Source organism: Mastigoproctus giganteus, chromosome 6 (assembly GCF_048544385.1).
Source record: "Mastigoproctus giganteus isolate SK-2022 chromosome 6, ASM4854438v1, whole genome shotgun sequence".
Taxonomy (NCBI): domain Eukaryota; kingdom Metazoa; phylum Arthropoda; class Arachnida; order Uropygi; family Thelyphonidae; genus Mastigoproctus; species Mastigoproctus giganteus.
Genome location: NC_143580.1, coordinates 166260127 through 166274941, shown reverse-complemented (window position 1 = coordinate 166274941; position 14815 = coordinate 166260127). Strand labels below are relative to the sequence as shown.

Here is a 14815-nt window from a genome sequence, read left to right as displayed (position 1 = left end):
TCTCATTTTGTCCCTCACATTTCTCACCCAGCACATTTCGCCCCCTGTAGATAATGAGCAGGTTACAAAAATGTATATAATACACCTACTTTTTTAATAATTCTAATTTATTTTGTTTTAATAGAAGAAATGCACATTATTATTGTTTAAAACTCGAAGTTGTATGCAATGTCTCTAAGGTAATCAATCACATTACAATTTTGAAAATCTTGGACTATTCTTTTGATTTTAGCAGAAATTGTAGCATACTTCTTGTTTCTTTGATTGCCTGAATTACCGGCAATTAGTTGTGTAATTTCAAAATTGTGCAGCCCTTGTTGTTTCTTTAAAGGCTCAATGAATCGGTAAATATTTGAAAATAAAGTAGCACAAGTTTCCTGAAATCCCCTGTGCCACCCCTCCACGGTGTTGTTGGTACGTTGCTGAGTTCGTGTTCGTGTGTAAACATTCCACAATTCGATGGCAAAAATGGGTAATTGCTGGCCTCTCCATTGTCTTCTTCCAATATATGTATCTTCAAAGTAGTTTGCAATCACCATAGCTTCAATGGGGCATCAGCTTCAACTAAATCTTCAAATGCTTGAATAATGTTAGCAGGAGGAATAAATGCCAATGCCGGAATCATTCGGATCCAACGAGCAAATTCATGGTCTTGTTCGTATCGGGCTTTTAAACCTTCATTCTGTACTTTTCGCCAAATGCTTTGGGAAAGATGAAAAAAAACAACCGGTATTTACAATACCAGGAAATTCTTGTTGGAAGGCTTGCATGGCACTTTGTTTGAAATCTGTCATATGTCGCTGTAGATTAGTATAGATAGTCCCGGTTGTAGATTTTTATCTTCTTGAAGCAACTTGACATATGTGGCACGAGTTTTGTTTGGCAGAAGCACGTATACCACTGGAATAACTGCATTGAATTGAACCACATGAATTGTATAAAGCTGCTGAAAAAGCGTGGGTACTGTGCTAAAAGTTCCATCAGAAAACCACTCCTGGCTACGTGCCAATAACTGAAGATTGTTACTAGTGGAAAAAATAAGCATGCTACCCGGGAGCAGTTCGTCCTGAGAATCATACATCAAAAACTGTTGTAGATTGCCATCGATAATAATTTCTTGATAATTTTGTGGAATTACTAGGTCCTGGAGATTGCTTGGTAAAGCAGGAGTACCATTGTTGCATCGAACATGACAAATGGTTCATTTAAGTGAATCCTTTTTAGGAAGTAATGATGTGACATTGGCATGAGCCTCTGCAATTACTGATGCGGTAATTTGCTGTGGTCGTTCGTTCGCGGTTGTTGCATGTTGCCGTATTTTACCAGTCAATTGCAATGCTTCCGACCTTGCAGCTTGAGCTGCATGGTTATGTTTAGTTACGACTTTCACAACTGGGCCTTCCAAACCCTCTGTCCAAACATGCCCTTTGCAGGTGGAACGTTTTTCACAAACCCAGATTCCATGTTGTTGATCTAAAGTTCTCTTTGAAAACACGTAAATGTGGTTGTCATCATCTACCAATTTTCTTTTGCCTCTTAGTTGATGGAACACTTTTTGCCATTGTGCACACAGGATTAATCAACGAAGATGCAAAAATAATATGCAGAAATTGCACTGCCTGCGACACTCAGCTTGTTCATGCGATGCACCACAGATAATGAGGCGGCGAAAACAGCAAATGCGTGCTGTCCACTGCGCCAGGAAATGTGAGGAGAGCCAGATGCAGGAACTTTTATTGTTTGAATTTAGACAAATCAGAACAAGATTCACTTGTTACTGAAAAGACTTCTATAAGATTAGTCACTGTTCCCTCCCCCCCCATGTCCGTCACTAATCACGTGACTATCGGCCTTGTGATCAAGTATGTATTCTTTCCATTGTGAAAGGATTAACTGAAAAGAACTGTTAATGTGAAAGGATTAACTGGAAATAACTGTTAATCCTTTCACAATGGAAAGAGAACCCTGAAGACATACAAAGGGGGAGAAATTAGTTTAAAAGCTACTTGACAATTTGTACACGAATGTAATTTCGAAAATTTGTTCGGAAAAGTTAGAGTTATCGGAAGTTCAGTTCGAGTAATCAAGAGCGTTTAACATTGAATCTCCACTAAAGGGGCTGGTATATATAGACTCTGGTCAACTCTCGATAACTCGAATTTTTATTCGAGTTATCAAGAGTTGACTGTGTTTACAGTTTTTTAACCTATTCATTATCTATAGGGGCGAAATGCGAGGGGCCATTTTCCTGTAAATCACAGAATACTAGGGTAGAATTTGAATAGTCGCGTCAGCTGTCGAAAGAAATAAGTGTGGTAGAACTGTCTGTTCATGGTTGCATGAAATACAATTTACAAAATTCTGTGAATTTTCATTTATTGTTATTTGATCGTGTTAAGATGGAAACTATGTGGAAATTTTTTCCGTGTAGTTTCTTTTTGAAATAATTAACCAATTGGTGAGTTCCAAATCGAACAGCGGGATTTGAAGAATTTTGTACACCAGTTAGTTTTTTTATGGGGTGATGTGTGGCAAGAAATAGTTTAAAATATGGATGAAATTTTAAAAAAAATCTGTAATGTAAATAGGGCCTCTTTTTAGCTGTTTTTATAATATCAAAACTTATCTAATATAGAAATTTTCTTCAGTTCGCTCGAGGTCAGGAAATTTTGGCTATATATTCAGACTGTTTAAGAATAAGGTACTGAAATTGTACAGTGAACATATTCCTAAAAATACATTGTTAAGGAGTTATTCATTGCTGTTGACAGATGTCAGTTGTGAATATTGAACAAGATTTGGGCTGCTATTATCCAGGCAACACCAGGTGCTTATGGACCTATTCATAATTGCTCATAGGCCTGCAGTAACATATTTGTGTTGGTGGTGGACACATTGAACTCTTATAAATCAAATTGTGCATTTGTATTTGGCTTCAGTAAACTATTTATTTTCATGCAAATTGATGCCAATGATATGATCAGATATGTAACTTAATTTTTTTTTTGGGGGTATATTCAGTGAACATTTTTACCCTCATTTGCCTTTCAGACCTCATTCCAAAACACCCTGTGTATATTAGAGGTAGTGAATAAGATATAGCATTTCTTAAATTGAACTTTTAATTTTGCAGTAACAACATATGGGATTTGGCAGTTGAACAAGCAAAAAAAAATGAGCAAGGTAACTTTTATTTCCATATTTATGTTAAATTTAAATTGTAATTTTAAGCAACTTTGCATGACATAGTTTAATAAATAATAAAATGTAATATATAAAGTCATATACACTGAGTGATAATTTATGAGGTACATGTACCTAATAGTGAGTAGGTCTCCCTTTAGCTTTTAGAACAGCTTGGATCCATCATGGCTTGAATTCAGCAGTGTTGAAAATGGGGTGATGCCGGTCCATGTTGACCCAGTTGCTTTCCATAGTTGTTGCAAATTGGATGGTTACAGATTGCTATTCCAGAGAACCTGTTCAACCTCATCCCATAGCTGCTCAATTGGATTGAGATCTGGTGAATGAGGAGGCCACTGCAGTAACAAGAATTTGCTCGCATGCTCCTGGAACTAGTTCTGTACATTTCTGGCCTTGTGATATGCTGTGCTATCCTGTTGTCAGAACCCATTCACAGATATACTACAGTTGCGAAGGGATGTGCCTGGTCAGAAACAATTTTCAGATAACCTTTGGCATTCAGATTTTTCTCCACTTGTATCAAGGGGCCAGTGTACCACACAAAAACACTCTCCACCTCATTACATACCAATACCAACCTGCATTGTTGATAGAAGTCAAGCTTGTTGATCTCTAATTACTTGCTTTACCCTTTTGTAAATTGGGGAAACATTTGTACATCTCCAATCCATAGGGACCTCCCCCAAATCCAAGGACGCTCTCATAATTATGGCTAAAGGTTTGTTTATCTCTTCTGTTACCTCTCTTAATATCATTGGATAGATCCTATCCATTTATATTAAGAGAGACAGGTGAATTCCCAGGTCCCTTGTTTATCTTTGTCTTCAACAGTTTCTCTTCCCCTTTCTGCTCAGTCATCATGAAATCATTTAGCTCCCAGTTGTATACACCTTAAGAACTTCTACTCCTAAAATACCTCAAAACTTCTTCACAAGTGAATGTAGATGCAAAATATATATTTAGCTTGCCAGCAAACCAAACAGAATCATCAGTAGTTACCCCATTTATATCTAGTGGATACCATTGTAGTTCACCTTTTCCTTCCAGTGTTAGCATAAGAAAAGAATCCTTTGCTACCTGATTGCAGACTAGTATGTATTTACTGTAGATTTCTATGTCACCTTCTAATTTATTATCATCCTATACGTTTTACTTCTCTGCCACTAGTTACATTAGTTCATCTGACATCCATTTAGGTCTAAATCTCGAACAGTATATCTTAGTTGGTATAAAAAGCTTAGTAGTTCTATAATTACTTTGCTGAATGCTTCCCATATGAAATTTTCTTTTGTTAATATAATCAATTGGCCTTACTGAAGGAATTTAAAAATTGTTTACAACCACTGTAGTCACCTGTACAAAAGCAAAATCCCTTCCCTTTACCCTTGTCAGTAGTTATATCTTTAAATATATCTCACATCAATATATTATAATCAGTGCCACTTACTGGTTCCTTTATTTAGATATTCTTAATGCCCTAGCAGTCACAGCTGATAATGAGATCATTAGTATTGCTTTCTCTCATTGCTTCTCTAACATGCTGGTTAGAATACAATTATCCAATAAATCTTGAAACGTCTTGCTATAGTATGTGGGAATAAACCACAACTCCAGTCAATATCTGGAAAGTTATAGGCCTGATGTAGCTGAGTGGTCATTAGCAAGAATGTGGTAGCACATGTGCTACCACACATGGTATTAATGATTGTATTCATGATTTATTGTAAACTCCTCTGATCTGGTGGTCGTGATGGCCCTTGACAACTGGTTCTAGAAGCAGATCATAACCTGTGATGAGAAATGGGTGTTTCTGCATAATCCTGACAAGAGAAGGCAGTGGTACCCTGCAGTAAAGAGCCTTAACCAGTGGTTTGAGAGATCGCTTCACACATAAGGTGGTGTATCTGTTTGGTGGAACTTCAAGGGCGTTCTGCACTTTGAATTCGTTCCAGACAGTCATGCTGTGAATACCAGACTGTGCTGTCAACAACTGGACTACATGAAGTTTTGAAGTGTTGCTACCCAGCTTTGATTAACCGAAAATGCATACTCCTCCAACGCGATGATGCCCCAACTCATGAACACAACCAACCCAGGCGAAAATCCAGGAATTGAACATTGAAATTCCGCCATATCCAGCATACACACCAGTCATTGTGCCATCTGGCTACAGTTTGTTCTGGTGCTTAGCTACATTCCTACGCGGACAGCAGTTCAAGACATTTGATGAAGTCGAAGAGGCCCATTATGAGTTTTTCCTTTCCAAATCCAAGAACCCAGTTCCACTGCTTGCAGACAGATGGATCAAAGTCATTGAAAATGGCCTCTATTTTGAAGATTAATTTCTTCTTGTAGTTTTATATATAATCAAATAAGCTCATTGTAGGAATGAACTTTTCTGACACTCTGGTAAATTGCAACTGTTTCTTTCTTTTCACACAAAGTAAAAAAAAAAAAAAAAAAGAAATGCATGCCCCTTATAATGAATTATTTTTGAAAAAAAAAAAATTATATATTCTTTTACCAGTATGTATCACATCTATTAACAAAATTTCAAGGAAATTCATCTATTAGCAGCAACATTATAAATTGCAAAAACTGGTGCCAAATGGAAAATGCCACATTTGTTACCCACCCTGGTAACAAAATTTTAAGAAAAAATTCCCTATTGTTGTAAACTTCTGAAAAGCAGCGTCCAACCTGATACCTTTGCATCCATTGTCACATTGTATGAAAAAAGAATAAAAGCATGTACTACTTATAACGAATTGTATTTTTTGAAATTTGTGTTGTTACAGAACCTTTATTTAATATGTACTTTACAGAGAATTTCAAGGAAATTTATGTATCAACAGCTCCATCATAGATGGAATAACCTGGCATTAAATAGAAAATGCAACTTTATGCACAGAAGAAAAAATGAAATTTGCACTACCCACAGAAAATTGTTTTTACAAACTACATTACTATAGCACAGTTCCCAGATGTGAATTTGATCTTGTAATAAAGATCAAAATCACATTATAAACTCATTATAATAAACTTCTGAAAGGCTGTGTCAACCTGAAATCTTTTCATCCATTGTTACCTTGTGTGCTACTCATAATGGAATCACTTGAAATTTGTATTGTTACAAAATCTTGTTTTGATATATATTTGATATTTGATTTAATAAGAAAATTTCAGAAAAATTTTCTATTGAAAGCTGTTAAAAACTTCCAACCCCCCCATGAAATCAAAAATGAACTGTAATAATTGTGCTAGTTATTTAAAAGAAAAATAACTACTGTGGTTATTAATAATATGCTTTAGCTTTTCAAACTAGATAGTATTACTAACAAAGAGGGAAAAAAATGAGAAAATTTCATAAATGCTGGTGCTAATGAGTTTGACCACTTGGACCCCCCACATGCCTAGAGATGAAACTATAATTTGTATACTTTTTTTTTTTTTTTTTTTTTGCCCACTGGGCTAGCCGGGTGGTAAAATACCTGCCTGGCAACCCAAAGGTCGCAGGTTCGAATCCTGCCTTGAGCTTGGATCAGAGTAGTGCAAAAGCTTTGGGAGGTGCATTATGGCCACAGAAGCCAATGTATACTTTTTTTTTATAGGTTAAATACTTGTTATATTGTAGTGAGTAATAAACACACTTGAAGAGATGAAAATAACTTAAATTTCTAAATCATACTAACAAGAAAATTATTGCATCCACAAAATAGAATGAACATTCTGAGTGACAAAAATAAATGGAAGCCATCCAGTAACAAAAACAAACTCTGGCTGCTTGATCTTGTTATTGTTTTTGTTTCCAGTTTTAAAGGAAATATAACCTTATAGAAATTTTAATAAAAATGCAGGTGTCTGCTAATGAATTATATTGATGAGGTCTACTCATGTAAATATTTTTTTGGAGATTCTCCAAAATACATTTTGCAAGGCATGAGAATAGTTTATACCACCGGAGGGGTGGGAGGCTAGGTATAGATTGTGTCACTGATCATTTACTTGTTTGATTTTTATGTAGACATACTTCTTCACTTCTAATACAACCATAGATTCAGCTTGAAAATGAAGACAATGCTAGAATACTAAAATCCACATTGACATTACTCTAACAGATATTTTGATTTTAAACTTAATTTTTTTTAGCACTTTGAGGAGGGCTGTTCCAGCTCATATATTTAAAAATTAAAACAAATATTTTTTTCATAATTTTACTTTTTTTTATTAATTTTCAATGTTTTTTTCTTTCTATTTTTTTGTCAAACTTTTCAGCCCTAGACTGATATATATCACCTCAAGGCCACCTAGCCTTGAGATGGTATAACATGATGGAGCACTTATTCATTATGGTCAAGATGTTAGAACATAGTTGAATATAAACTATCCCCAACACAAATAGCCAAAGAGGTCGAGTTACTTGGCCATTGCAAACTCTTGATATTGATTTTTATGTATGTGCGAGGTTGGTTCAATAAAGAATCGCCCTGACCTAGCTGCAGAGGTGCTAGCCTGTTGATTCTTGGCACAGGTTTAGTCCCCTACATATCCACCCTGCAGATTTACACATTTTTCCCATTGATGGATGAGGCTACGGGCGCCATTTTTGTAGAAGTGGTGAGGTTGGTCTTAGAACCATACTCTGTTGCAGAAATGAGTGTCTCGTCGTCAGGGAAGTGAGTCACCCTAAGAAATGATTTCAGGGAAAGAAACAACAAGAAGAAGTCTGACAGTGCAAGATCAGGTGAGTAGGCTGGATGGGGCAGTATTTCATATCCACAAGTGGCCGCTTGTGTTGTTGCAATTTCAGAAGTGTGAATTGGGGCATTGTCTTGAAGTATTCTCACACCTCTGGACAGCACGCCTACAAGTTTTGATTTTCTCCCGTAATTTTGTGAGTAAGTTGGCATAATAGGCACCTGTAACTGTTCTACCTTTTGGCAGGTAATTAGTCATTATTATGCCTTTCTCATTCCAAAACACTGTCAGCAAGACCTTTCCTGCTGATGCTTGGACCCTTGCCTTCCCACTCCACAAGAAGGCAAGACCTTTCCTGCTGACGCTTGGGCCCTTGCCTTCTTGTGGGGTGGGAAACCATGGTGTCGCCATTCCATGGAATGCTTTTTACTTTCAGGGTCGAAATTGTGTATCTAACTTTCATCTTGAGTGATTAGATGAGAGAAAAAGTCTTCCTCATTTTTTTGACACAGGGCTAACAACTCTTGTGATTTCTGTTGTCGATCAGCCTTCTGGAAACCAGTTAATAATTGAGGAATCCACCTTGCACTCAATTTTGGGGAAACAGTTTGGGGAAATTCAAAGGTCATCTGGATAGTAGCTTCAGGTGAGGGAAATGCATAGGATGATAGGTTTAATTTCCTTTTCTTTTATTAATTATTATTTTTTTTCTTTTTTTTTTTTTAATCATTGTTTTATTCGTTTTTTTTTTTTTTTGGCTGGTGCAGCAAAAGTCATAGGCTTTCTTGCACCATGTGGCCATTACTAATACTAATACTAATTTCTGTAAATGGAGTTGATTCTTTTATTAATTATTAGTATTTTTCTTTTTTTTTTTTAATCATTGTTTTATTTGTTTTTTTTTTTGGCTGGTGCAGCAAAAGTCATAGGCTTTCTTGCACCATGTGGCCATTACTAATACTAATAATAATTTCTGTAAATGGAGTTGATCGTGAAGGACTGTTTCAACAAAGCCCACACTAATCTTCACCTCCTGGGAAAATTCACGCACAGATATACGGCGATCTTCCATGATTAACGACTTTACTTTTCTGATCGTGCTGTCATCAGTGGCTGAATGGGGATGACCTGGAATGGGCTCAGATTTTACCGATGTATGACTACACATAAACTGTCTATGCCAGTGCTTCACAATGCCATAGGATGAGGCTTCATCCTTATATGCAGCAGTCATCTCCTTGTGGATTTCTTTAGGAGATTTCCCCATCAAGAACAGATACTAGATTACAACAGCTCTGGCTTCAACTTTGTCCATGATGCTACTTCATCACACGTTCAGCTCTGTAAGAGAAAAACAAATTAAGACACAGGGCTGAAATTTAACACCTGTAGTACAGAGATATGTATTTCTTAGTTGATATGAAAAGCCTAGTAGCTTCCAATATTAATTCTTTGAATGCTTCCCATTTTGAATTTGCTGTTGGTAACATCATCAGTTGGTCCCGCCGTATAGAATTTAAATACTGTCTCAGACCACTGTAATCAGCTTTACGAAAGCAAAAACCCATCCCTTTACCTTTGAACATTTGTGTACAATGCTAATTATTGTACACAAATGGTGGGAAATGGTGAATGCTAAAAGTTTGCATAATAAAATGGAACAGAAGTTAAACTCACAGGTCTATAATTACTTGTGTCAGCCTTTGATCCTCCTTTTTTGAATTGAGGTGACATTTGCACATCTCCAGTCCATGGGTACCTCCCCTGAGTCCAAGGAAGCTCTCATAATTATGGCTAAGGGTTTGCTTACTTCCTTTGCTGCCTCCTTTAATATAACTGGATAGATCCCATCTACTCCAGGTGCCTTTCTTGTGTTTATCTTCAACAATTTCTCCTCCACTTTACTGGTGGAGGAGATTACAAGATTCTCTAGCTTACTGCCAGAGTTGAATACACCTTTGGCATTCCCCTCGTTGAATAACTCCTCATGTGTGAATGTTGATGCAAAATATTCATTTAGTTTGTTAGCTACCTGAGCAGGATCATCAACAGTTGACCCATCGATATCAAGTGGACCAATCTGATTCATCCCCTTCCTTCTGGAGTTTACATAAATAAAGAACTCTTTGCTGTTTTTCTTTGCATCCCTTGCCAAGGATCTCTCTCTCTCTCGTAATCTGCCTTCGCCTGCCTAACCTCCTTTGTAACTTGGTTACAGATCAACTTGTATCTATCATAGGCTTCTGTGTCACGTGTTAATTTGTATGTATCCCATGCATTTTTCTTCTCTGCCATATGTCTCATTAGTTCATCTGACATCCATTTAGGCCTAAATCTTGAACAATATTTCTTAGTTGGTATGTAAAGCCTAGTAGTTTCCAAGATAAGTTCTTTTAATGCTTCCCATTTTGAATTTGCTGTTGGTAACATCATCAGTTGGTCCCACTGTATAGAATTTAAATACTGTCTCAGTCCATCGTAGTCGCCTTTACGAAAGCAATAACCCTTCCCTTTACCCCTGATGGTAGTTACCTCTTTGAGTAAATCCCACTTCGGCACACTGTGATCACTGCCACCTAGTGGTTCATTTATCTGCAGATTCTTAATGCATTAAGAATCACTACTGATAATCAAATCACGACTATTACTCCCTCTAGTTGCCTCCCGAACATGCTGATGTAGAATACCATTATCCAATAAATCCACGAAATGAAAATCCCCCATTATAAGACTCTCTGATTTACTGGCCCACTCTATTTCCCTGTACAGTTTCTTATTATACTCATCACAGTCATTAGGCCTATAGCACACTCCTACTCTCAATTTTGATCTCCCAATGCTTATGTCACACCAAACTGACTCGACACTGCATTGTCCAGCGATGTCGACTGGCTTCACTTCCTTGGATTTTATGTGTTTCCTAACTAATAGCATAACCCTTCCTCCCTTCCTATCCTGTCTATCCTTTTTGTAGACGTTGTACTCCCCAAATTCCAGTTCTGCGTTCCTTATATCTGTGTGACACCACGTCTCTGAAATCCCAACAATATCTGCCTTTGATGTTTTGAGCAATACCTCAAATTCATCAAATTTATTTACTAAACTCCTAGCATTGGTGTACATGCAAGTATACATGCACCTGTTTCTATTTAGCTACCCTAACACAACCCATGTGTTTACTTGTACCGCAATGATGCCCAGCAATCTCTGAAATATCCTGCATCTTGTTTTTCAGGCTTCTGCTCATTCCAATAGAAACAGTGCCAAAATCTCTTTCACCTCTGCCAGTGGCTACTGTTAATCTATTAGTCTTTGTCTCCACCCAAGCTAGCAGTTTTCCGACCCACCTAACACTGCCTCGATAGCATCAGCAAATATTCTTGCACCCTTTCTATTTAAATGTATCCCATACCTGTAGAAGCAGTCTCTCCTGTTAACAATTACAGTCCAGGCTGAAAAAAATTCTACCCCTAGAGCCTTGCACAATCTTTTCAGGGCCGAATTGATCGACAAGGCTCTCTCATCGATTAGCCTTCAGATCTTGAGTAATAGTAGCACTATACAATTTTCTATATAATTTAGTAAGAGATTTTAGCATTGATGTGACAAACATTTTTGCTCTCTGTAAGAAATAAAACCTCAGGTTAAGATGTTACAATTTTTCGATTAATTAGTTTTAATCGATAGTATTAGTAGTGGCAAATGACGAAAGGAAGCAAACTTATATAGCATCAGCCAAAAAAAAAAACATAAAAACTCTACCCACCTAATTTGCCTAACTCTTCTAATAATTTGTCTAGTTCTTCCTTAAATTCACTCTCTGGTTGTAATCAAATTTTCTCACACATCTACCTGAAACTGTCCTTTTTCAGTTTAAATTTATCCCCCTGATATTTGTTCATCTGAGCAAAAATTATGATCCCACCTGCATTAAATTAACTCAATTTATTTAAAACCTTAAACACTTCAATGAGGTGCTTAGTTTCCAGATGCTGTGTGATTTGCAGAACTGAAGTTTTTTATGGTAAGAGTATCCTTTTCTGTCCCTGAATAATCTTGTCTGCACCTGTTCCAATAGATCCACATCCTTCCAGACCTGCATGCAGTACTCAAGGTGCTGCCTAACGTTTCCCTTATACAACAGGACAATCACCTCCTTGTTCTTGCTGGCAAAATTCCTGTATATCATTGACAGAATCCCACAAGATGTCCTGTCAGTACTGTTCAGAAAATTTCATGTGAGACTGTACAAATTATCCCCCCCCACATCTTTTTTCATTCTTCACTACTTTCAATGTGACACTACTTAATAAATTGATATGTTAATCTGGGATTACTACTGCTCATATGAAGAACCTTGCATTTGTCAGTTGTTAAACTTCAATTGCTACTTCTCGGCCCATCTGACTAATTTTTCTAGCTTTTCTTGTAGCATCATACCCCGATGTCTAACCTAGCCATCCTGCCAGCCTTTGTGTCCTACTTGCCTTCATCATATCCAGGTATCATTGTAAGGGACGGGGGGGCCATGACAGACCTAGGAATACTTATACGCATGGTTGGGGGGGGGGAATATTCTCCCTTTGTCCCTCTAAATACACCCCTAGACAAAATCTGCAAACTTGGACATCAAACTTGATATATTTTCATCAATATCATTAATAAATATTGAAAACAAAGCGTCCAAGCCTTAACCGTGAGGGATTTCGCTTAAAAACATTAGCCCAAGAAGAGCAGTGTCCATTGATAACCACTCTCTGTCTTTTCCCATTCAACCACCTCTTCCATAGTGGCAGCTTGTCCCTAATGTTACACTGTTCTGATTTGTACATTCTTTCGTGTGGAACAGTATTAAAAGCTTTTCTGAAAAATAAATATATGATGTCAAAATTATTTTTTTCATCTATTTCCTTTGTTATAGTAGCCAATAAGATTATTCAGATATGATCTTCCCTTAAGAAATCCATACTGTGATTGCCATATAACTGCATTACTTCTGAATTACTTCTCCATTATTTCACCGACTTCATTATTTTCCCTGGAAGAGAAGTCAAGCTTACAGGTCTATAATTATTCACTTCTCCTTTCATCCCCTTTAATCAATGGAGAGGACATTCTCACATTAGCATTAGCATTAGCAGAGGCATATGATGCAAGAAAGCAAGCTTATTCAGCATCAGCCAAAAAAAAAAAAAAAAAACCCACTCCCATTTCACCCCTCCGTTCGTTCGAAATACCTGTCCAGTTGAGCTTTAAATTTGTTTAGGCTATCAACTTCAACAACAAGTGATGGAAGTCGGTTCCACCAACCAACCACCCGCTGGCCAAAGGCAAATTTCCGCACATCTATCCGACATCCGTCCTTCCTCAATTTGAATTTATGCCCTCTGAGGTAATTATTCTGAGAAAGATGAAGAATCCCATTGGCATTGAGCATGCTCAAACCATTCAAAGCCTTATACACCTCTATCAGATCACCTCGCCGGTGCCTAGTCTCCAGACTCTGTAATTTGCAAAACTTAAGCCTTTCTTCGTAAGAGCAACCCTTTGTTCCATTTACTAATCTTGTTGCCCTTCTCTGTACCCGTTCCAGCAGCTCTACATCCTTCTTGAAATGAGGCCTCCAGACCTGTATACAGTACTCAAGATGTGGCCTTACCATTGCCTTATACAAGGGAATAATCACCTCCTTATCCCTGCTAGAAAAATTCCTGTATATCATTGACAAGACACCATGAGCTACTCTTGCAGCTCGTCTGCACTGCTCAGAGAACTTCATATCTGCCTGCACAATTACCCCCAGGTCCTTTTCATTCTCCACCACTGTCAGTGTAGTACCGCAGAGTTGATACGTTGCTCTGGGGTTACTGTTTCCCATATGCAGCACTTTACATTTGTCGATGTTAAACCTCATTTGCCACTTCTCAGCCCATCTGTTCAACCTTTCCAGATCCTGTTGCAGCAGCATAGCGTCAGTATTGTCCTTAACGACCCTGCCAACCTTTGTATCATCTGCAAACTTGGACATTAAACTTGATATCCCATCATCAATATCATTCATAAACACCGAAAACAACAACGGACCCAACACTGAACCTTGAGGAACTCCACTAATAACATTAGTCCACGTTGAGCAGTGTCCATTGATTACCACTCTCTGTCTTCTGACACTCAACCATCCCCTTATCCATAGCAGCAATTTGCCTCCAATGCCACACTGCTCCAATTTGTGCAGCAGTCTTCCATGTGCAACAGTATCAAAAGCCTTTCTAAGATCCAAATATATAATATCAAAGTTATTCCCTGCATCCAGTTCTTTTGTGACTACATCATAGTATCCAATCAAATTGGTCAGGCAAGACCTGCCCTTAACAAAACCATGCTGCGTCTGAGCTATAACTGAATTCTTGTCTAGATGATCCTGCAGTGCTTCTTTAACCAGTGCCTCCATTAATTTACCTGGAACAGAAGTTAAACTAGCAGGTCTATAATTACTTGTGTCAGCCTTTGAACCTCCTTTGTGAATTGGGGTCACATTTGCACATCTGCAGTCCATAGGTACCTCCCCTGAGTCCAAGGAAGCTCTCATAATTATGGCTAAGGGTTTGCTTACTTCCTTTGCTGCCTCCTTTAATATAACTGGATAGATCCCATCCACCCCAGGTGCCTTTTTTATGTTTATCCTCAACTTAAAAAAGGCACCTGGGGTGGATGGGATTTATCCAGTTATATTAAAGGAGGCAGCAAAGGAAGTAAGCTCTGCGTAACATCTGAGATCTGCAGGGAACTTCCCCTGAATCCAAGGATACTCTCATAATTATGGCTGAAGATTTACTTGCCTGCTTCTTTTAATACAATTGGTTAGATTCCATCAGTCCCAAGTACTTTATTTACTTTTAGTCTCACTACTTCT

General features: G+C 37.6%; 1 protein-coding gene across 4 annotated transcripts in view; it reads left to right on the top strand.

The window, feature by feature from the left end:
• Positions 1 to 14815, top strand: part of LOC150084726 (cytoplasmic dynein 2 light intermediate chain 1) — a 245046-nt gene that overhangs the window by 4096 nt on the left and 226135 nt on the right. For 3 of the 4 annotated variants that reach the window (XM_090376577.1, XM_090376579.1, XM_090376576.1), the window contains exon 2: positions 3134 to 3183. In XM_090376577.1, the coding sequence (XP_090232703.1) occupies positions 3134 to 3183 (50 nt within the window). Of the gene's footprint in view, positions 1 to 3133; positions 3184 to 14815 lie in introns of those variants that run through there. The other variant, XM_090376578.1, reaches the window with a different exon arrangement.